General features: G+C 38.2%; 1 protein-coding gene across 4 annotated transcripts in view; it reads left to right on the top strand.

Moving 5' to 3' along the window:
• Sbno1 (strawberry notch homolog 1) overlaps nucleotides 1–23,163 on the top strand; it is a 49,142-nt gene extending 25,979 nt beyond the window's left edge. For all 4 annotated transcript variants that reach the window (XM_020159422.2, XM_020159421.2, XM_020159420.2 and 1 more), the window contains 17 exons: nucleotides 638–789; nucleotides 2,088–2,285; nucleotides 3,167–3,334; nucleotides 3,428–3,603; nucleotides 4,010–4,141; nucleotides 6,265–6,400; nucleotides 7,106–7,218; nucleotides 7,322–7,393; nucleotides 7,976–8,075; nucleotides 9,514–9,588; nucleotides 10,424–10,570; nucleotides 10,655–10,749; nucleotides 10,844–10,936; nucleotides 16,172–16,309; nucleotides 16,959–17,035; nucleotides 18,576–18,769; nucleotides 19,932–23,163. In XM_020159422.2, the coding sequence (XP_020015011.1) occupies nucleotides 638–789; nucleotides 2,088–2,285; nucleotides 3,167–3,334; nucleotides 3,428–3,603; nucleotides 4,010–4,141; nucleotides 6,265–6,400; nucleotides 7,106–7,218; nucleotides 7,322–7,393; nucleotides 7,976–8,075; nucleotides 9,514–9,588; nucleotides 10,424–10,570; nucleotides 10,655–10,749; nucleotides 10,844–10,936; nucleotides 16,172–16,309; nucleotides 16,959–17,035; nucleotides 18,576–18,769; nucleotides 19,932–20,074 (2,209 nt within the window). In that variant the 3' untranslated portion in view covers nucleotides 20,075–23,163. The remainder of the gene's footprint in view (nucleotides 1–637; nucleotides 790–2,087; nucleotides 2,286–3,166; nucleotides 3,335–3,427; nucleotides 3,604–4,009; nucleotides 4,142–6,264; nucleotides 6,401–7,105; nucleotides 7,219–7,321; nucleotides 7,394–7,975; nucleotides 8,076–9,513; nucleotides 9,589–10,423; nucleotides 10,571–10,654; nucleotides 10,750–10,843; nucleotides 10,937–16,171; nucleotides 16,310–16,958; nucleotides 17,036–18,575; nucleotides 18,770–19,931) is intronic.
• Nucleotides 23,164–23,902: the final 739 nt, after the last annotated feature.

The following is a 23,902-nucleotide window of genomic DNA, read 5'->3' as shown; positions in this document are numbered from 1 at the left end:
GTTTTTGTCATGTAGGGCTGATAGGGCAACTGGATTTTTAAAGAGGGCTATCTTGGAATAAAAACCCGCTTTAGAGGTGACCTTGATGAACCAATCAAAACATAATTCTGCTTGTAAAATTATTAAATAAAAATTTATTAACATTAAAATAATAAAATTAGTTTTTTTTTTTTTTTCTTCCCCTTGTGGTGCTGGGGATTAAACAAGAAACAAGGGCCTTGTGCATGGCAAACAAGCAAGCACTTGAGCCCATCACCTTTGTTGTTCTCACTGTGTTGCCCAGGTTCAACTCTACCTTTGGGCTCAAGTGACCCTGTCACTTCAGCCTTCCACGTATCTGGACTACAGACATATGTTAGTATGTGTAACTTCTTGAAAATTTAAAAATTACATATATGGCTTGGCTTGCAGTATTTTGGAAGATTGGACAAAGTATTTCTCTTTGGGTCTTTTTTTTTTTTTTGGGTGGTGCTGGGATTTGAACTCAGGCTTCATACTTGCTAGGCAAGTATTCTACCTCTTAAGCCACTCCAGCCAAAATATATTTCTCTTAATGAAATATGTTCGGTAAGACTTTGCACACAATGATTTGTTTTACCAAGTGAAGCAGTTAATTGTTACTGTTTTTCTCCTGCAGAGGAGTATTGCAGTCACTCATTGAGAAACACTTCCCTGCTCCAGACAGGAAGAAACTTTATAGTTTACTAGGAATCGATTTGACAGCTCCAAGTAACAACAGTTCACCAAGAGATAGTCCTTGTAAAGAAAACAAAGTAAAGAAGCGGAAAGGTGAGCACTCTTCAAGTAGTTGGTGTTGAAAGTTCTATGAATTTGAGCATTTGAAGCAGTTGTGTTTTGGAAATGAATTGCCTTCCTTGAATTGTCAAGTGAGTATCTCTGTTTACTGTTGCTCATGTAGTTTTGGATAACCCACCTCCCCCTTGTTTTAAATTAGGACAGGAACAGTTCTCTGGTACTAGGAATTCTGGTCAAGCACTTATGTGTACATTGTATCCTTAGGAAATTAGGTCTTATTTTTCCAGTTTCATAGACAGAAAACTAAAACACAGAATGATTTAAGAGGTGAAGGAGCACACCCAGGTTCACACAGCATCATGAATGATGCATGCGAGCTAAAATCTGGGACTTTGTATTGTCAGAGCTGCCTTTTCATATATGTAGAACTGGGTGGTTAATTAAGACTTTTTAAAGAGGCTTTTGGTTAGCTATCTAATTATTAGGTGTGCAAACTTGAATTTGTGTTTAGATGCTTTCTAATAACTTTCAGAAGTTAGCTTATCAATTCCTCTTTTTCTAAAATGGTGATATTGATATAATATAAAGATCAGCAATGATACTCTAGCATGCTCAAGGCCCTGGGTTTCACATTCAGTACCAACAAAACAAAATGAGATAAGGTTTTTTTTTCCCCCTACCTTCTAATGTCTGAAAATGAATTGGCCATTGTAAATTGGCATCATTATTTTTATTTTAGTAGCACAGAAATACAATGTTGTATCTTAGAATCAGTGGTATTTTAGAATGGCTAAAAACGGTGTTTCTCTTTCTGAAATTATGTTTTCACTGTGTCTCTCGTAAGAGAACTTTTTAATAAAGTAAGGTAATCAAAAGAACACCTTGTTTATCTTTAAAAAATGAGATCTTATAAATTGTTCTTCATAACTCTTCATGTTCCTAAACTTAGTTATCAGGACTCTTCTCTCAACATCATAAATTATGAGAGTGCTAGAGATTGTTTTAACTCTGTTGTCCTGGATTTGTTTAAATTTATATATTTGAAGGCAGCCTTGAGTTTGTACTATGTAATCAGATTTCTTCTATAAAGTAATTGTATTTAACTTGAGTTCTTAGGGCATTCCAAAAGGTTAACACTTACTTGGGAATTCTATTTGTTGGTACATATGTAAATCGTTTCTGTCTATACTTTTCATTGAAAGTAACTCATGAATAAAATGTGATGTCCTTTTTTTTCTCTCCTTCCTTCCTTCCTCCCCCCCCCCCCCCCCCTTTCTCTCTCCCTGCCTCCTTCCCTGGGGCTGATTCTCTTGTCTGGGACTTGAGGGTAGGTGAAGAAATAACTCGAGAAGCCAAAAAAGCACGAAAAGTTGGCGGCCTTACAGGTAGCAGTTCTGATGACAGTGAAAGTGAGTCTGATGCTTCTGACAATGAAGAAAGTGACTACGAGAGCTCTAAGAACATGAGCTCTGGAGATGATGATGATTTCAACCCATTTAGAGATGAGTCTAGTGAAGATGATGAAGATGGTAGGTCCACTGTGTATTTGATGTGAACCAAAGGAAAGTCACACTCCAGTGTATTTGAAAATGGGTTTTTGCATTAAACTTTTGTTTTCCTGTTTTATAAATGATTGCACAGATTCTAATATTTTGCTTCATAAAGAGCAAGCTTATCTATCTTTTGGAGTTTGGAGCCTCATAGGTGAGATAGCTAGAGCTTTGTGGAGTTACTTCTTGAGAAGACAGTATTTTGCTGTGTAGCCTAGGCTGGCCTTGAACTTGTGATCCTCCTGCTTTAGCCTCCTAAGTACTGGGCACTTGCAGAGCAGGTGCTCTACTGCTTGAGCCACACCTCCAGTCCTGAGTACTGGTATTGTAGACATATGACACCAGACCCAACTTCTGTGATGTTTTGGATTTTTTCTTTCTTCATTTTTTTTTTTTTCCCTTGGTATTGCTGGGGTTAGATCTTAGTGCTGTACCACTTGAGAGACACCTGAACTCTTTTTGTTGTGGTTATTTTTCAGATAGGGTCTCATGCTTTTGTCTGGGGCTGGCCTACTACATCTACGTTTCTCAGGTATAAACCACCCATGCCCAGCTTGTTCTTTGAGTTAAAACTCTCATTTTATGTTTGGGCTGACCACTGACCCCAAACCTCTGACCACCTCTCAAGTCGCTGGGATTATGTACATAAGCCACTGTATCCAGCTTTCTAGAGTTATGTTTAACCTCAGAATATGGACTTGTACTCCATGTGGTGAATGAATTGGGTGTACTGAACACTGTAGTTGGTAATTTTACATGTAATCAGGTAATAGTAAAAAAAAGAGGGGGTATTGTCTCCTTTAAAGATTCTGTGCTTGTTTTAATAATTGATTTGACACATATCTTTCCTTAACTTTTAGATCCTTGGTTAATCAGAAAAGAGCACAAGAAAAACAAAGATAAAAAAAAGAAGAAAAGTATAGATCCAGATTCTATTCAAAGTGCCTTATTAGCGTCAGGTCTTGGCTCAAAAAGACCTAGTTTTTCATCTACACCAGTTATCTCACCTGCTCCTAATAGTGCACCAGGTATCTATGTACCTTGCTTTATCTTTGAGGCATACTTTTACGTTACACAAATACCTAAACTTGTACTGACTTTAACAAATGTTCTTTGTCTAGCTAACAGTAATACCAACAGTAACAGTAGCCTTATAACCAGTCAGGATGCTGTGGAAAGGGCACAGCAGATGAAGAAAGACTTGCTCGATAAACTAGAAAAACTAGCTGAAGACCTCCCTCCCAACACACTGGATGAGCTTATTGATGAACTTGGTGGCCCCGAGAATGTTGCTGAGGTAAAATGAGACTTGATAAAGGGGTATATGTCTGTTGGTAACATTTTTGCCACTTTTAAGCCCTACAAAATGAAAGCGTAAAACCCTGTAGAATGAGTGGTATGGGGTTTCATCACATAAAATCTGTCTAGTTTTCTTCTGTAGATCTTGAACTCTCATTTTGCTCTAGTTAGGGCTCTTGAAGTCCTATCCCCAGTTTCTGAGTGTTTGTCCTCAGCCCCTGGTGTTGGTTGGTGCACTTGTCATTCAGCTTTTGTGATCATAGCCACAGGCCAGCTTTCTTCATGTTCAGTTTTTGTATTCCAGTGCCTGATTTCACTGTGTCACCTGGTTTTCTTAAGTAAGTACTGCCCTTCATGCATCTTGTCACAGGTACATTAACTGTGTCATCTGTTTGGCTTCTCAGATGACTGGCCGTAAGGGGCGGGTTGTGAGCAACGATGATGGAAGCATATCTTACGAGTCAAGGTCTGAACTTGATGTGCCTGTGGAGATACTAAACATCACAGAAAAACAAAGATTTATGGATGGAGATAAGGTACATTTTTCTGGGATGCTTTTCAACAAAAAGAACTATGCATTGTGTTTAGATTAACCTTCCTTCTCCCAGTGTTACAGTTCCGTCTCCAGCACTGACATAATAGGGGAAAAAAAAAAACCCAAAACTAATGTTTGTATGCCTGTTGGGTATTCTGTGTGTTAGTGAGTGCACTGAAGGTGTTTTTGTTCCAGTTTGTTGTAAGTTGAGTGTAGTAAGTGTTTTGTATTATCCATAGAACTATACATAGACCTTCATAGTTTTTTTATTTTTTTTATTTTTTGGTGATATTGAACTCAGGGCCTCACAGTTGTTAGGCATGTGCTCTGCCACTTGAGCCACTCTGTAACTCAAAATAGGGTCTTGTGAGCTATTTGCCTAGGCTGGCTTTGAACCTCCATCTTTCTGATCTTTGCTTCCCCAGTAGCTAGCATTACAGGCATAAGCCACTGATGCCTCGTCAACCTTTGAAGTCTTTAATCAGAACATCAGAATACGATGTCATTACACCTAAAGTCATCTAGTTTTAAGTCTAGAATGATAGTCAAGAGTGCCCAGATAACTGGTATCCTTGCATTTTGCTGTTTGTTTTATTACTACTCTGTAATTAAGATAATTTACTGTAAATGGCTTGTAGATTGTGCTTCTATATTTGAATACTGAAGAGATTTTTGATCACTTCCAGAAATTCTTTCTGTAGGCTGTTTTTTTTCTTTGAGGAGGGACTGTAGGCTCTTATTAAGTGAACTCCATCATACTTTCTAAGTTTCTCACATCCATTCTTCTCTAATTGGATTAATAGAACCATTTGGTCACAAGATTATTAAAAAATAGGCAGTATCCTTTAAAATAACACCATTTTGAGAAGGGCAAAGGGAGGGAGGTAGAGAAGGAGGGAAAAAGACAAAAAAAGGAAAGAAAAATAGAACCTGTTCCTGGGTATTGGTGTCTCATGCCTATAATCTTAGCTACTTGGGAGGCTGAGATCAGGAGCATCATGGTTCAAGGCCAGCCTATTTTGAAGACACCGTCTTCAAAATAACCAGAGCAAAATGGACTGGAGGTCCACTTGAGGTGTGGCTCAAGTGGCAGAGCACCTGTTTTGCAAGTGCAAACTCCTGAGTTCAAACCTCAGTTCCACCCAAAAATAAATAAATAAATAGCTAATGTTACATATTTTAAAGATTGTAGGTAGAGATGTTATTAGTTGTATTATGTGCTTATTTCATGAACCTATGTCCATATGATTGGGAATTACACTAATTAGAATTATTTTGGTCTGTTAAATCATATTGGCTTAAACAAGATATATTTCTCTCATTTGTATGTTTGGGTATGTAGATCAGAACATGATATGGCCACTTGGAAACGTAAGCCCTTATGGTGGGCATAGTGGTACCCACCATTTGGGAATCTGAGATAGAATCAAGAGTTCAGGTCTATTCTGGGCTACATTGTCTTAAATAAAAAAGAAAAAGTCAAGTCTCTTTCCTCCCCGTATCTTTATCTTGCCTTCCTTCTCAGTCTCTTCCACTCTCACTGTTACCCAGGCTGGCATCCAGCTCCTGGGCTCAAGTATAATTCCTCTTTCAGCCTCTGGAGTAGCTGGGACTGTGGGTGTCTGCCATTAATTAAGTTACCTCTGTTCCAAGATGTGTGTTTCAGATGCAGTCATTACCTGTACTTTTCAGCCAACAGCAAGGCTGCCACTCAACAGTAAGGCTCTTGGCTGAAAGGATTTGTCCCCTGGGCTAGGAATGGAACCCCAAGCTTCATATATGCTAGGCAGTCCCTTTATTACTTAGCTATACTTCTAGCCTCATTGTCCTCTACTTTTTTTTTTTTTTAAATTTGGCATACCTCTTTTGTGCATTTTTTTTTTTTCTTTTTTTGAAGGACATTTCCTGGACATTATACTTATAGCCTACTGGCTCATACTTAGTGGTAATGGTTCTGGGCAGCCATGTACTAAAGTGATGTAGTGGGTTCTGGGGACCTCCTGAGATAGGGTTTGAGAGTAGGTACTGACAGCCATCAAAGTCCTCTGAAGGGGGTTATTTAGGACACTGCCTTGATTGTCTTTGTGCAGAGGTTATTTTTCTTTCTTCTTAAATTCGATATAGAATATTGCTATCATCTCAGAAGCTGCCAGCTCGGGTATTTCATTACAAGCAGATCGGAGAGCTAAAAATCAAAGGCGAAGAGTTCACATGACTTTGGAGTTACCCTGGAGTGCTGATCGAGCAATTCAACAATTTGGTATGTTCCTGTACTGGGTTCACTTGATGGAGAGCTCTGAGCCGTTAGGAGCATGCGTGTATATCTTTGTTAGACACCTTAGAACGTTTTTGAAATCTTAAGAGTGTGCATTTAAGAAGTATTGCCTATGCATTTAGTGTATAATGCATTATGAATTTGTTACTTGTTTTTAGAAAACTGTTTAAGGTCTCTGGTGGAACTTCATGGGCCTTCTGGCATTTTATCTAAGAACATACTGTTGGGAGTAACTTCTGCATAGGCTTGTAGGATGTGTGGGGTCATTGTCAGAGCAGCTACTACTGCCATATTCTTTCAACCTTCAGAGGCTCAATAGATGGCATATCACTGCACCTTTTCATTTTCATATTCCTGTTAACTGCTGATGAACATTGTGGGAGAATCCAGAGCTTCTGTGTCTATGCATTGTTGTTAACCAAAACCAGGGTAGCAGCAATAAAACTTTATAGGTTCTACTTCTTTCTATGGGGGACTGTTGCTCTGAATATGGATATCTTTCAAGTTCCTTCTTTCAATTTTGTTTTTTTGGGATGCTGTGGAAAATGTCATCTTTAATTTTTCGTCTTATTTAAAGGAATTGTTATTAAACCAATACCAATTTACAGTTAAACGCTAGGGATAGATCTAGAATATTCTGTTTCTACCTAGTGAACACAAATAGTAATTTCTAAAAAATTATCATTACAGGAAGAACTCATAGATCAAATCAAGTTACTGCTCCCGAGTATGTCTTTTTGATTTCTGAATTAGCAGGAGAACAAAGATTTGCATCCATTGTTGCTAAAAGACTTGAGAGCTTGGTAAGTTTTTGAGTTCTATAGATGCGTGTAAAAGATGATCTGTTACCTGCCTTTTATTAAAGGGAGTGACTGTGCCTTGATCAGAAATTCTCTGTTTTGCTAGGGGGCGCTTACACACGGTGACAGAAGAGCAACAGAATCTAGGGATCTGAGCAGGTTCAACTTTGACAATAAGGTATGCTTTAGCTCTGAGCTTTGGTGGTGTTTCTTTTTTCCCCCTCCCAGTACTGGGTTTTGAACTTAGAGCCTGGTGATTGCTAGGCAGGTGTTGAACCACTTGAGTCAATCTCCCAGTCCTTAATATTTCAGTTTTGAGCGTCTCTATGACCTTGTAGATATGTGTAGTGTCTTCAGTGTCAAAAGGGGAAAGTGCTCATGCTTACTTTTTAAAACTGAAACCTACAATCAATTACAGTTTTGCTTTAATGTCATAGCTTCTTATAAGGAAGGATTTCAGACATAAGTTACATCTTTAAGCATGCTGCAGTGGAGTTGTCTTTTCATTCCTGTTAGGAATAAGAATTATTATATTAAGTACTTGGGAATGATTCTGGTGTCAGTTCCCACAAGTAATGAAAGTTACTTGTTAAGAGTCTGCTGTGCATTAAGGCACATACTGAGCAGTATAAAAATGTATGTAAAGATCATTTGGAATGCCATCTTTGAATTTTTGGTACAGTATTTTTTATAACATTTTAAGTGATTGAAGAGTGTTCAAATGCTGAAACTGGCTAAAACATTCTGCATTTTATTACAGTATGGAAGAAATGCTTTAGAAATTGTCATGAAATCCATTGTCAATTTGGATTCTCCTATGGTGTCACCACCTCCAGACTATCCTGGCGAGTTCTTTAAAGGTAACCTTTTTTTTTGGTGGGACTGCAGTTTGATCTCTTGGTCCCAGAGTTCTGCTTGCTAGAGCCACATCTTCAATCCATTTTGCTCTGGACATTTTGGAGATGTTGTCTCATGAACTGTTTGCCCTTGGCTGTCCTCAAATCCTCCAGATCTCAGCCTCCCAAGTTGCTAGGATTATAGGTGTGAGCCACTGGTGCCTACTTTTAAAATTTAATCTTAAAGTTGAAAAAATATTTAGGTTAATAAGCTGTGGGATTGCTGGTGTTTGTAGAGGAATTAATAGTTGTTAAAAGTAGGTAATAGGCTGGTTGTGGTGATGCACACTTTTAATCCCATCACTTGGGAGGCTAGGGTAGGAAGATTGCAAATTTGAGGCCAGCCTGGATGACATAGGGAGACCCTGACACAAAACAAAAACAAAAAACACCCCAGAAAAACAAAAAGATAAACACACACACACACACACACAAAAGGAAAAAAAAAAAAGTGGGTGAAGGGTACATACTGCTCATAGCATACTCTTTTTTTATTTTTTATTTGTTTGGAAATTTCCATAATTAAAAAAATCTTAGACTGGATGCTGGTGCTGTAATCCTAGCTACTCAGGATGCAGAAATCAGGAAGATTGATGTTTGACGCCAGCCCAGGAAAGTAGTTTGCAAGACCTTCACCAAAAAGGCATGGTGGAGTGGCTCAAGGTGTGTAGGCCCTGAGTTCAAATCGTAGTATAAAAAAAAACCTTGGTAGTACTGTAGAAATTCTTAGATCCGTATTTACACATGTATAAGTTTTATCTAGCTCCATAAGTGTAAGTAATCTAGATTTTAATAGTTCAGAAAATTCAAAATATGTTTTGAAAAATAAGGAGGTTTGAGATAGTTTGAAGTACTGACATTGTGGAGTTAGTAGTTTTCCATGTATATACTGGTCGACAGTGCTCACGTTCACTAATCTTTTCTGACTTTTGAGAAAACTAGCAAACAACAGAGCCTTAACCCAATTTACTCTTCTCCTCACCCTGTTTTGCTCATTGGAAGGAATGTGAAAAAAAAGACTCTTGGCTCATGGCTGTAATCCTGGCTACTCAGGAGGCAAAGATAAGGAGGATCGTGGTTAATTTACAGCCAACCTGGTTAAATAGTTCTTGAGATAGTATCTCAAAAATACCCAACACAAAAATGTTCTAGTGCAGTGGTTCAAGCAGTAAGAATGCTTACCTAGCAAGTGTGAATCCTGGAGTTCAAACCCAGTACCACCAAAAAAAAAAATATGTAAAATTATTCAGTTGTTTTTGGAAAGATAAGATTTTTCAGTTTTGGTGGTACTGGGATTTGAACCCAAGACTTTGCTATTGTTAGGCAAGCACTCTAACACTCTACCACTTGAGCCACACCTCTCAGCCTGATTATAAGGTTTCTTATTTTTATTTTCTCACAGATGTTCGACAAGGACTGATTGGAGTTGGCCTGATAAATGTAGAAGATCGCTCAGGAATTCTTACTCTTGATAAAGGTAATATTGTCAGTGTATGTACCTATAACTGTTGCTGTACTAATGAAGCCTATTTTGTTTGTATTTTGTGAATTAAAGGGGAAAGAAGCTTTAAGTCAGTGGTTTTATTTCATTTATTTATTACTATTATTTTTGGTGGTACTGGGATTTGAACTCAGGGCTCAGTCACACTTGGTAGGCAGGCACTCTACCACTTTAACCGTATTTATTTATGTCTGTCTGTCTTCTGGGTTTTGAACTTAGTATCTTACATTTCCTGGTGGGTGCTCTACCACTTAAGCTGCTTCCCTAACCCAGCTGTTAAGCTTTTATATTTAAAAAAAAAAAAAAAAAAGGCTTCAGAGGTGGAACTCAGACATTGGTAGTTTTCAAAGCTTCTAGGCATTACAGTTGTGCAGCCCAGAGATTCCCTGACTTACATAGCACTTGCAACATGTGAGTGAAGATTTATTGTTGGAGAACTAACATGCTCAGGTGGTACTTAAAGTAAAGGTGCCAAAAGTAATTTTGAGCTAAGTCTGGTGTCTATAATCCCAGCACTTGAGAGGATGAGATAAGAAGGTCTTGCAAGTCCTGCTTGGGTTATGTAGGGGTACATAGTAAGACCCAGGCTCAAAAAGAACAAAAAGTGCCATCAGCAATCTCTTGTGTGCTATAGTTGTGTTGATGGCTAGATGCAGAAGCAGGCAAATTACAAGCCCTGTTGTAGAGGAAGTACAAGAATTGGGAGGAAGACTTGAGAAGAATAGGGTACTTGACCTTGGCCCAGGTGAGTAAAAAAGTTTAAGTTACCATTTGAATGTGTAAAATTGTTTGTGTAATTTTGTCATTGCAGATTATAACAACATAGGAAAATTCTTAAATAGAATTCTGGGCATGGAGGTACATCAACAGAATGCGTTATTTCAGTATTTTGCAGACACACTTACTGCAGTTGTTCAAAATGCCAAAAAAAATGGAAGATATGATATGGGAATCTTAGGTAAGTGGGGAAAACTTAAAATGTCACATGTTTTCCTGACCAAAGTGTTCTTTTTACATTTACATTTTACTTATTCATAATCAGATCTTGGTTCTGGAGATGAAAAGGTGAGGAAAAGTGATGTAAAGAAATTTCTGACTCCAGGATATTCAACCTCTGGCCATGTGGAATTATACACAGTAAGTTTGAAAAATGTATTCTTGTTCCAGGACAGTTTTGTGGTGGGTATCTACAGAAGTGAGTTTAACTTACATCTTTCAATTTCTTTTACAGATTAGTGTGGAGAGGGGAATGTCCTGGGAGGAGGCCACCAAGATTTGGGCTGAACTGACAGGACCAGATGATGGCTTTTACTTGTCGTTGCAAGTAAGACTCCTTTAAATTCAATGATTCAGAAATAGCATGCTTTTTCTTCCTTCCTTCCCTTCCTCCCTCCTTCCTTTCCTTTTCTTCCCTTCCTTTTTTTCCCTTACCTCCCTTTCTTTTCTTTCTTTTTTTTCCCCCCCATCTCTTTTATTTTCTTTTATGTTTTTGAGTTGGGGCCTTAGTACATAGTCCGGGTTGGCCTTGAACTTGTACATCCTCCTGCCCCAGCCTCCTAAGCCCTGGGATTATAGGTGACTGCCACCACACATAGCTAAATGCGTTTTCATTGCCAGGATTTTAGTTGTCTCTTCACCGTGTCACATTTCCAGTTGTGTTTAGTTTTTCCCTGTTGTTACAATTTATTGTAATCATTTGCCCATTTACATGCATTTTACTTCATGTATTTTGAGGGATGTTACTAGGTGGAAATGGAATTGTTATAAATCGAACCTTTTTCCCCCATAATATGAGTCTCTGTAGAGTCCTAATAAGGTTTCATGTATTAAAGATCCATTTTTTAGTTATTGGTATAACATAAATTTGATTATGATTTGCTTGTGGACAGAACTGAGGGGTAACGTGTGTGTACATACATACACATGTGCATATGGGTATATTTGTATGTATACACATCCGCTGTGATGCAGTACTTTGAGTTTGGTTTTGTCTTGACGGTACTGGGGTTTGAACTCAGGGCATTGCACTTACGAGGTGGGCCGTCCTCTACTTGAGCCATGCCCCAGACTTCTCCTCTCTGGTACCTTGTGACAGTTGGAGAGCATACTTGTTTATACTCTCTAGCCCTGACTGAGCATTGGCTTGGTGGGTCATTGTATTCATTACTCACCATTCTCTGGTCCTTCGCTGCCTTTGTCCTTTGTTTTGTCTAATGCTCATTGGGTGGTGCTGTCCTCCAGAAGGGCCTCCTCCAGCTCTGGGTTGCCTGCTGATGAGATCTTGTTCCTTGTACTTAAGAGATACGTTTGTCACAGGCAAAGTAACTGGTTCACGTTTTCTTTCCTTGAGTGTCTTAAATATTCTTCTGGGATAGAAGTTTGATGGTACTCTAATTTTAATTTAGTTGTTACTTTTTCCTCTTTTAAGGTTAATGATTTTCCTAGTGTATACCTTACTGCTAGTCATGTGTGGATTAGTATTCTCAGGTGTATAATAAGCTCTTTTGATAAATAGTTTCATATCTTTTTTTAAAATTTCATATAGTTTTCTGTGTTTGTGGATTTTGTTGTAGTTGTTTTGAAGACACAGTCTTGCTGTGTAGCTCAGTCTTGCCTAGAACTCTAGATCTTCCTGCCTCAGTGTTAGGATATCATATGACCTGACTGCTGGATTTTTTAAAATCTCACTTAAATATATTTATTTATTATATTTATTTATTTTGCAATATCAGGAGTAGAGCTGCTAGGCAGGCTATTTACCACTTGAGCCATGCCCCCAGTCCCAGAATTGTATTCTTATTTGCAGCATTTCTAATCTCTTTCTTTGGGTTTCTCCCTTATCAGGACTCCTGTTATCCTTATGTTCAGCGGTGGTTGCCTGTCCTTAATTCTTATTTTTTCCTGAATTCTCTTTAGCTCTATATTCCTTTCTTCCTTCTCAATGACTTCACTGAGCTGTCATTCATATACCACACAGCTTATGCACTTTAAGTGTACAATGGTTTTTGCTGTATTACATTAATTTTTAAAAATTGTGAAATATATAAATTTTAACGTTTTACTACTTTTTAAGGGTATAATTCAGTGTCATTAATTGCAGCTATAGAATTTCGCAACCATCAGTACTTCCTATTTCCAAAACCTCATTGTCACAAAGATTTTAACCATGAAGCCATTACTCCCTAACTCTCCACTCCATTTTGCCCCTAGCAACTGCCATTCTTACTTCTATTGCTATGAATTTGACTGCTCCAGACACTTAATGCAAGTGGAGCCATACTGTATTTATCCTTTCACATCTGGCATATTTTGGTTAGAATAGTGTTAGCACGTTCCGTCTACATTGTAGCATGTATGAGAACTTAATTCCTTTCTCAAAAGGCTGAAGAATATTCCATTGGTTTTATGTACACATTTTGCTTTATATTTGGAAATACTGATGGAGTAACCAACTGTAGGTGAAGACCTGGTTCTTTGTCATAAGTACTGCTTAGCCCACTGGACCTCCCACCCCCTTCCCCCCCAAAAAGTAGCTGGACCAAAAAGAGACCGTGTATGATGAATGCCACAGGCAGGATGAGCCATCAATGACCCATTCAGAGTTGGACTCCCAGACCTTTCTTTAATGAGCAAGATAGGCCCTATGTTGCATGTTCTTCTCTCTGTGTGTTTTTCTTTATTCCTAACTTTCTCTTTTTTCTTCCCTCCCTCCTTTCCTTAAACTGTACTTAAGTTTCGAATCTCAGGCTAGATTTGGTCCACAATCCTAGTTTTGCTGGTCTCTGATCTAGAGTAATGCCTTCAAGCTATCTGGCTCTTAGTTGGGTTGTAGTGTTTTTTTTTTTTTTTTTCTCTTCTCTCTGCCTCCTCCCCCCTTATTTATCACTCCTACCCACTTCTTTTTTTTTTTTTTTTTTTTTTGTACTGGGTTTTAAACTCAGGACCTATACCTGCTAGGTAGGCACTCTACCACTTAAGCCATGCAGTTTTAAGAAGTAATACAGAGTTAAGAAAGAAGAAAAAAATAAATTTTTTGTGTACTTCGCCCACTTCTTCTTGTAGCATTTCCCAAAGATACTGATCTGTTTTATTATATTTCCCAAAGATAGTATCTGTTTTATTATATTTCTCCATAAGTATGTATAACCAACAATAGGGTATTGGTTGTTGTTTTTAATTTAAAATTATTGTTGGTGGCTTCAGGAGAAAGTCCTGCTTTCCACCTTCCCTTGAGTGGACGGATGTGGTAATGCTGGTCCTGTGTTTCCTGCATGGTAGTGACTGTAACTGGAGGGACTTCATTCTAGTAGTGAGCAGCCATTTGCCTCTGAACCCCATCATTCAGCAGATGTGCTTTATTATGGTATATGTAGTGTGTGCTATCCTTAGGGAAACAGTGGTGGGATCACTTTTATTTCCATTGTACTGTGGTTTATTTTACAGTTACAACTAACCTGAGATTATTGACATTACATTGTTACATGAGTTAAACACTGTCTTCTAGGGATAAGATTTCAAATGTATCACATTAACTTAATAAAACTTTCAGTATAGTTTTTTACTTTAACCATTATTTCATGACTTTATAGTAATTAATAAACAGTATATCAAGTCATGAAAAGAACAAAACAAAGGATCTTTAATATCCATGAAGAGGAAAGTACAAAGAGTCTTTATTGTAAGAATTATCTTAATATAAAAAGTTAATACCTCTGTGAACAGTGATTTATTGTGTAAAGAAGTCAGGGAAATGCCTTTATTTTGAGATATTTCACTCTGTTTCCCTTTTTGTGGTGCTAAGAATAGAATTTAGGCCCTCACACATGCAGATTCAAGTGCTCTGCCTCTGAACTATATCCCCAGCCCTTTTTTCTTCAAAGCTATTCATGCATCATTAAAGAACTGGATTTTTTTTTTTTTTTTTGTGATGGTAAGGTGGATTAAACTTAGGGCTTTGCATGTAATAAGCAAGCACTCTATTGCTTGCCACACCTTCAGCACAAAATTTTCATGCTGACAGAGTAGTTCAAGTGGTAGAGCACCTTCCTAGAATGCAGGAAGTTGTAAGTTCAGACCCCAGTACCAGCAACAAAATTAAATAAATAAAAATAAACCAATTTTATAATCATGTTTTTCCTTGAGTTAAACAGAAGTTTTAGTAATTCATTTCCTTTGTAATGTCTAAAATCCAACTTCAAAAAGTAAAAATACAAAGCCAGCATGGTAGTCTGTGCCTATAGTCCAGCTCTTGAAGGCTGAGGCTAGAGGATCATTTGAGACTAGCTTGGGCAGTTTAGTGAAATCCCCATCTCAAAGTCAAAGTTAAAAATATATATGTAGCTTCCATCCTTTACTCAGGAGTTTGAACCCAAGTAGTCTGCTTTTTGTGGTTTCTTGTTTTTGTTCTTTTTTTTTTTTTTTTTTTTTTTTTTGTTGTACTGGGGATTGAACTCAGGGCCTCATGCATGCAAGGCAAACATTAAACCACTAACCTATATCCCCAGCCCTTGTTTTTGTTCTTTTTGACAGAACTGGAACTCATGGCCTCATACTCCCTAGGCAGGCACTCCAACCACTTGAGCCATGCCCTCAACCCTCATCTTTTCTTTCTGGCTTCCTTCTGTATTTCTGCATGTCTATTCATGTGTAATGTGCTCAAGTCTTTGTTTCTGTTGTCATAGCTTTCTTATTTACAGAACACTTTGTTGTGCCATCTCTTTTACACTTACCCTCCCAATGACGCAGGACAAGCCAGCATTGATGGGGCAGGCCAAGGCAGAGGGCTGGGGTGGCATCTTGAGCTTGAATTTTGTTGCAGCTTGAAGAAGAGTTCCCTCTCCTTTCTTTTCCTCCTCCCTTCTTTTCTTTCTTTTCTTTTTTCTTTTCCTGTCTCTGTCCCTCTCTCCCTTTTCCCCTTTGGATTTTTGAGACAGTTTGGCTATGTAGCTCAGGCTGGCCTTGAACTCATGATCTGAGTTCTGGGATGACAGGTATGTACCACTATGCCTAGCTTAGGAGAGTAATTTATTTTATTTTATTTTATTTTATTTTTATGGTGGTACTTGGGCTTGAACTCAGGGTCATGCATTTGCTAGGCAAGTGCTCTACCACTTGAGCCACAGGTCCAGCCAGGAGAGTAACTTTTATTCAGTGTTTTATTATGAAAAGTTTAAAACTTGTCCATTTTCCTGCCAGGAGCCCTTAGGCCTGCTATCTAGATTCTAAATATTAACATTTAATTACACTTACTTTTTAAGCTTGAGGCTGCTTGATTGTGATTCTAGGTATAGGAAATAGGAAGCAAAAATTGTCTGTATTGGGTGGGTATTTGTGCTGTAAAGCTTATTCCAAACAGTTTTCTGAAGAATATTGTGGCCCTCAACCTACGTCTATGGCCAGGGTTAAGTAGCCTTGTCTCGGATATGAACAAAGTTCTGTATTTACGTGGATATTTGATGGTATCTTTTCAATGATTATATTTGCTCATGTGATGGTAGAAAAGCATATTTTAAATTGTGCAGTACCAAACTTCATATTCTCTCATTTTTGCTTTTAATAGATAAGAAACAATAAGAAAACTGCCATCTTAGTTAAAGAAGTGAACCCTAAAAAGAAGCTTTTCTTAGTTTATCGACCAAATACTGGAAAACAACTCAAATTAGAAATTTATGCTGATCTTAAAAAGAAATACAAGAAGGTATTTTTCATAATTATATAAAATGAATGCATACTTGTTTTATAATATAGTGAAACTATGTCAAGGAAAACTATATCTACACATAAAATTACTTTGTCAGTTTTTATTTGGTTACGTTTGAAGGACAACTTTTCTGAACAATAACAAGTTTTGTTACATTAATATCCTAGTCTTAATGTTATCAACCATTAAGAAACTTACAGGGTTTGAAACAGTGGATTTGGGCAGTAAAGGCAGCATTCAGTACTCAGCAAAATAATTGGTATTTTTTAATAAATGGAAGTTGATAAAATTCCTTCCTATCAACTCTTGGTGTATTGTGAACATTGTACAATGTTTATATCTTGCAGGGATTTCTAGAAAATAGTAAATGAGTATTTTCTAAAGTTACTGTTAGTTTTTACTTTTAGTATTACTTTACTATTCAAGTATTACTTCAGCTAGCTTTTTGAAAACTTCCATTACCTAGGAGGGAAAACACCATAGTAGAACTTTGTGAATTGCATCCAAATTCAGCAAGTACGAGGGCTGGAATTTCTATTTAGAAGTGATTTTAAGTTGGATGCCTCTGTAGCTAAGAGACCACATTAGGTAACCAGTTTGTTTAAAGCAATACTGTTTCAGTGGAATTTTTGTTTTATTTTGACAGGTAGTCTCAGATGATGCCCTGATGCACTGGTTCGATCAGTATAACTCATCTGCAGATACTTGTACTCATGCTTACTGGTTAGTATTTTCATGCTTCTTGAAAGTGTAGTGAAAATTTAAACATTACTTCATTCTTTACTGCTATGTCCTCATGTGTAAATAATAACTGTTGTTAGGTGTAGTTCATTTCATCAGAAATATTTAATTGGGCATTTGTGAGCCAGGCACTGTTCAGGTTATTCCCTCTGCTTTTCTTTGATTTACAGCCAGCTATTTTCTGGCACTGTGGTTGTGCTGTATTCCTTCCTATTAGAATTTGCTTTTTCTTCCTCTCCTTTTCTTATTCTCTCCTTTCCTTTCCTTTCTTTAAACCCCAGTATCACTAAAAAAAAAGCAAAAAAATAAAAATAAAACAAACAAAAACTAGTTTCCTAGATCTAGGGAACTTCTAAGAAACAGGGAGAGACCTAAAGTAGCTGCTTAGCATAGAAAAACTTGATGTAGTGTCCTGAAGGCAATCTAACAGTACTCCCCCAGCTTGAAGGGGTTCAGTGGGCATTTCAGAACCTTATGAAACATAACTTAATGCTCTATAGATACTAATTTTCTCCAGTGTTTTCTCACATGTTAGTTATTGATGTTGTACATCTGGTCCATTTTTAAAGAAGTAATAGAGACTAAAACAATTTTAGTCCAGATTTTTTGTTTCACCTCATGCTCATTTCTTTGATGTGCAGTACTTTTTGTTTTCATTTCAAGAGTAAATAAGTACTGTTGGAAAATAAAACTTTGGAAAAGCCACTTAGTTAAAATATTTTAAAAGATAGCTGGGTGCTGGTGGCTCATGCCTATAATCCTAGCTATTTGGGAGGCTGAGATCTGTAGGATCAGGGTTCGAGGCCAGCCTGGGCAAATAGTTGATGAGACCCCACCTCCAAATAATCAGAGCAAAAGGGACTAGAGGCGTGGGTCAAGTGGTAGAGTGCTTACAAGCATGAAGGCCTGAGTTCAAACCCCAGTTGGACCAAAAAAAAAAAAAAAATTAAAAGATAGCCTGAAAGTCTTCTAAGGTATTATTTTGAATAATAACAAAAATTCCCATACATATACATTTAATACTGTACTGAATTCATTTGAATAATGCTGACTGGTAAAGACATTTTTGTTTATGAATTGTGAAAATCATTTGATCATAAAATATTGCTGGTACGTGTGTGTTCCTTTTTCTCAGTTCTTAAATTTATATGTGCTCTTTCTCCATTACTGAGGATTTGCCTACTGACCTGATTTAGAGCTGTGTATTGGTAGTGAAACAAATAATTGCCAAGATGATTTTAGGAGCGAGCATTATTATAGTAAGAAAACTGATATGAAACAATTAAAAATGTGTAAGTAGGTGGCATAACTAATGAACCATCCATTTGACAGAGCCCAAAAATAATAGAAGTTTTCAAAATGATAGTCATCTCTTAAATTGGAAAGACTAATTGAATAAGCCAAAAAGGATTAGCTGGTTAAGGCAAATAGTAGACGTGAAATTTGGGGAGACTGTACCTTTATGAATATATGTGTTCATATTGTGTGTGCACATAAAATTTTTTTCTTCTGTCTTTCCTAGGCGTGGCAATTGTAAAAAAGCAAGTTTAGGATTAGTTTGTGAAATAGGTCTTCGTTGTCGCACATATTATGTGTTATGTGGTTCAGTACTGAGTGTTTGGACAAAAGTGGAGGGTGTTCTTGCCTCTGTCAGTGGCACAAATGTGAAAATGCAGATAGTTCGGCTAAGAACAGAAGATGGACAACGGATTGTAGGTGAGTCTTTAAATTTTGGGGAAAAATCAGATCCTGTCTTTATGTTGTTTTGCTTCTAACATCTTAGATCTGTTCCAGATGCATCTAGCATCTCTTCTAGCAGTGGATATGATATTTTCTCTTTGTTCTGTAAAGTTGGATAGTAGTTAAGCCTCACAACAGACATTGTGATCTGGCTGTAGTTGTTTTGTAGTCATCTTTGGTGCTGCTCTCAGCTCCTCTTACTCCATCAACTGCTGCTGCTATCAGGGTGGGCTTCCCATTGTGAAGACCACTCAGCCTTTTGCCCAGGGTCCTGCCTTGGAGGCCAAAGATATGCAACTCAGAGCCATTGTGAACAGGGGATAGTTCCAACTCCTGAAGGCAACAAGGACAAACTAGGCTAGCTGGTCCCATTGCTAGCTGGTCCACATTCCCACACGACAGAATTGAAGTTCCCTTAACTGGGGACCATGGTTTCCCGTTTGCCAGTATATACGCTACCATCTTGAAGGTACCTGCTTGGGTGACATTTGAGTTTGCAACACTCATTTTGTAGTTGTTTTGTACATTATTAAATGGTAAAGAAGGTGGTATCTGTTTTTGTAGAACTAAGTGATGATAGACAGAAAAGTGTTACTACTTGGGAAGTGGAGATAGGTTTACAGTTCAAAGCCAGCCTGAGCAAAAATAAGAAATCCAGGTCCTTTTTCAAGAACAAGGTATGCATGTGCCTCACATTTGTAATCCCACCTTCTTGGGAGGTGGAGATAGGAGGACCACAGTCTGAGTCAGCCCAGGCAAAAAATGTAAAACCGTACCTGAAAATAAACTCAATCAAAAAACAGCTGGGAATGTGGCTTAAGTGAGGCACTGGGTTCAGTCCTCAGTTCTTCCTCCACGCCCTGCCCCGTTTAAGAAAAAAAGTACTTGATCCTGTGTTTTTTGAATAAGAAGCTAGTGTTGCACTAAGACATTTGACATGTCCTTGCCCTGGGGTTTTTGTGAGAAGCACTGGAATTAGGTTGCATCTTAATGGACCATTGCAGTTATTAAGTACCTGTGTGAGATTCTTGTTCATTGTACTGAGTATCATGGCTCATTTGTAATCTGCCATCAAGCTATAAAATACAGTATGATATCTACTAGATGCAGCTTTATGGATTCTTGTTGCTAATTACAGGTTTGATCATTCCGGCAAATTGTGTGTCTCCTCTTGTAAATCTTCTGTCAACTTCAGACCAGTCTCAACAGCTTGCAGTCCAACAGAAACAGCTATGGCAGCAGCATCACCCGCAGAGCATCACCAACTTGAGCAGCGCGTAAAGCACAGACAGGTTTCAACATGGATAGTTTTGAAATGCAGTGCGAGCGTACCACTTGCATAAAAATCAGGGACAGTTTCCAAAGAATTATATGTTTTTCAGTTGTGCTCTCTCTAGTTAATTTTTTTGGGAGTAAAGATAAACCTGGAATAGATAGAAAAACTGAACATCAGCAGTGCCGATGGTAGGACGTGTATCTTTCCTTTTGCTTCCCCAGGGGCTTCCTATATGCTTTTACTTTGGGTGAGCAGAGGGGGATGTGTGTGTGCGTGTGTGTCATTCTGTTTGTTTGTGAATTTGGTAAAGCTACAAACCACAATTGGTTTGAAATGCTTGGAACTTCCCAAACTGGCTTTACTTTGCGTTATACAGTGCTCAGGGTTCATGCAGTACATCCGTGTCATTGCTGTGGGAGTTATCCTCGGATGCATGTGTTTCAAGTCTATAAATATAGAAAATATATATTGGTTTCTTTTTCCAATTTAAACAATAGGTTTACTAAGGCATGAAATGAAAGGTTGCATATCATGCATTCAGGTTCTTTTGTAGTTTTTGTTCTGACAGTGCATGTCTTTGAAAGCATGCGTAAATAAGAGTATCACAGAAGTCAAGTATTGGAGAGAAACATTTGTGGATGGACAGCTTTGGTGACTGCATTTTTGTAGTGTTTATATCTGGATACTGCTTCCAACCCTTTTCAACCCTTCCCTACTCCAGATTTCTCAGCAAAGTAACGATTACATACCTTTTCTGTGAGAATACTCTTCAAGGTTAATTTTAATGTATTAATAGTATTCCTAATGTGTGCTGCAAAGATGGCTCTAAGCCTCTTTCTTAAAGTTACATTTTCCTTAACTTAAAGATAGTTTAGAAAGAAGTACGTTTGGCTTCCATCTTGCAGTTGGTTTTTACATCATTACCTGAATCTGCATTGTCACTCAAACAGGAAGCAGTACTTGAGTTGTAAACTAGACAATGAAGAAACACTTGAGGCTTCTGCTGTACGTTTTTGTTGTTATTGTTACCCAGTAACTTGAATATTGTTTAATGTGTTGTAAGACATTGTAGAGTTTATCTCAAGCTGTTCAAAATGGTGATGTACAAGTGTGAATAGACACTTATCTATAACATGGGTAAGTTTTGTCTCACCTATAACAGATGCTCATACAAACAAGTAAGGGGACAGTTGATCTTTTGTTTCCTTTTTTCCTTCCATCCTTTTTTGTTTTGTTTTATTTTGCTTGCACAGGTTGCACTATTAAAAAATTGAGATTGTATAAACCTGGTCAAAAGCTGCAAGATACCAAAATCTTGTAGATGTTAAATAAAAAGTTATTATACTAATGAAGTGGACTCTTGTTCAGGCACTCGCTGGGGACTTTCAGAAGTAATCTAGCTGGGACTCTGCAGAGCTTGGTATAGCCTCAGAATTCCAGGTAGCCTTTGAATTGGGCTTAAGCTGTCCTAAAATTTGCGGTTATGTGGAGGAAGGGGTAAAATGCTAGTAGTTTTGAATGTCTTGGAACTCGAATTGTTCCCTTTGTATCTTTTTAAACATGACAGAGAATTGGGTGAGAGATACATTTCGTGATAGAAAACAACTGAAGTTTGGCTCTTTCATCCTATTGTGCTTTTTGAAGCCTGAGTTTGGTTAAGTTAATGTAAGTTTTCCTTGGATTTATTTATTCTTAGTGCCTAAAATAACACATGAGCATAATTTCTGTTCTGGGGCACATTTGCCCAGTGGGTGCAACTTTTATCCTCTTTTCAGTCCTTATAGCTTAGGCAGTGACCACATGAGTATCAAGCAGTGGCCCTTCTCAGGGCCTTAGATCCAGCGGCAGCCGGGAGCAGAGTAGGGCCCACCTTCAGTAAAACCTCCTGGTTTGTGCTTCTGCTTTCACACAGTGATCCAGTCTGTGCCCTTTGGCACATTAAGGTGAAACAGAACTGGGAAAGGCAGGCCTAACACATGTGCTGCACCTTGAGGAAAGATTCTCTCTTAGGCCAGCCACCCAGCTCCCCTGCTTGGGTAAGGGCATCTGTGTTGGTGGGTCCTAGTGTTTATGGTGCTTTCAGAGCAGTCTTAGCAGGAGTCTTTAGTGTGTGGTTAATTGACACTTTCCGCCACTCCAGGTGATGCTATAATGGTTGCTCTTAGAATAACTATTGATACATAGGAGCCTATGTGTGTTCTGGTCTTTGTTAAGGAAAAAAAAAAAAAAAAAGGCCCAGAAATATTAGACATCTGATAGCTCTCTCAAAGCAGATTTCAAAAAGGCAACCAGTGTGAATGAGCAGGAGCTGAGGCCCAGAGCCTGTTGTGGGATGTGTTTGGTATCCAGGGACCAGTGCCCACCCCCTCTGGAGGTGAGCACCTGCCTTCTACACCGTGCTCCCCTACAAAAGTCAGCAAGTCTAAGTTGGCCAACCAGGAAGTCCCAGCATTTAAGGGCCTCTTCTGTCAAAAACTAAAAAAGTTGTTACACTAATGAAGTGGTTCTTCACAACAGCTAATGTGTAAATGGAGTCCATCTTTTGCAGTATCTAAATCCCACATCTGCACCCAGAGGCCTCGTCCAAACTGCAATGCAGTAGGGCTCTGCCCAGGCAGATGGGATGTAAATCATGTCAGTGTTTCAGAGTTTACCTGCCGATTGTGCTGAAAACCACTCTCCAAGCCCAGCACATAGTACTGTTGCCTGGGAAGTTTCATTCCCTTCTTCTAGCAACCTCTGTGCCACAGGGTCTCTCTCTATCTGCAATTTAGTCAGATTATCCAGATAAACCGTGAGTGATGCTAATTCAGAAAAGTATTAGCAAAATACTCTTTAAACACAATTTGGTCAAGAAGTAGAAACGTTAAGCAATTTTATTTTTGTTACTAAATTGCAGATACACTCTTCAGTATGTTCTTTTTACATATATGTGTAAATTAGTAAGAACCTGCATCCAAAGCACTGTAGTTGTGTGTGTGTGTGCGTATTTATTCTTTCTTAGTTCATTAGCACTTCAGAAACCTTTTTGAGTTGTAACAATACTTCTTTTAGTTTTTGTTTGCCCTGTCTGTGGGGGCTGAAGTTCTAGGTTCCCAAGCTCCAGGGGATTGTATTTTAGAGCCACAATGTTTGGCAGCAGTCTGTAGAGCATTTGTTTTCTGGTCTCCATACAATGCTATAGAAGCACTTCTGATCAACCAGAAAAAGAAGGGCACAGGATATCACTGTCAGGTGTGTAACGGGAAGCTTCTTTCCCTGCCCTCCACTTTTCCATTTTAGCATGAGGCTAAAAAGCAATCGATTAGAAATGATTGTTACGTCTCATTTGATGAAAGTAGGGGCAGAAGTTCACTTTAGGTTCTTTTCTTGGTAAGATATTAAGAGGCAGGGCCTTACCCAGGAACGCTGATTTTTAAAATATTACCTGAGTGGTATTTGCTAGTTTCTAATTAGACCAGGCTTCATATGATGAGTGTCCTCATGACTGATGATGGGCAGTTGTTGGTTGCCCTTCCCTGGTGAACATCCCACCTGGGCACATTGTGCTGCTCACATGTAGCAAGCATTCCATGTCATGGCTGCAGCTGAGCAAAAACCATTTGTAAGAGAATTCCTCATTCAAGGCCAAGTGTCTAAGACACATTCAGTGTCTTGAAACATCTGGATAACTGCAACTCAAGCTAGGTGGCAGATTTTCTTCTCTTGAGTATGTGGGTGAAATCTAGAATTCACCCTCTAATTGTATGCTGTACTTATACATATGTACATAAATGTGTATATTACAGAAATGTGAGTTCTTTTGAATTCTGAATGTAAATATTTCTTGTAAA

The sequence above is a fragment of the Castor canadensis genome, chromosome 18, assembly GCF_047511655.1.
Source record: "Castor canadensis chromosome 18, mCasCan1.hap1v2, whole genome shotgun sequence".
Lineage (NCBI taxonomy): Eukaryota > Metazoa > Chordata > Mammalia > Rodentia > Castoridae > Castor > Castor canadensis.
Note: the sequence above shows the minus strand (reverse complement) of the source record. Positions and strands in the feature narration are given on the sequence as shown.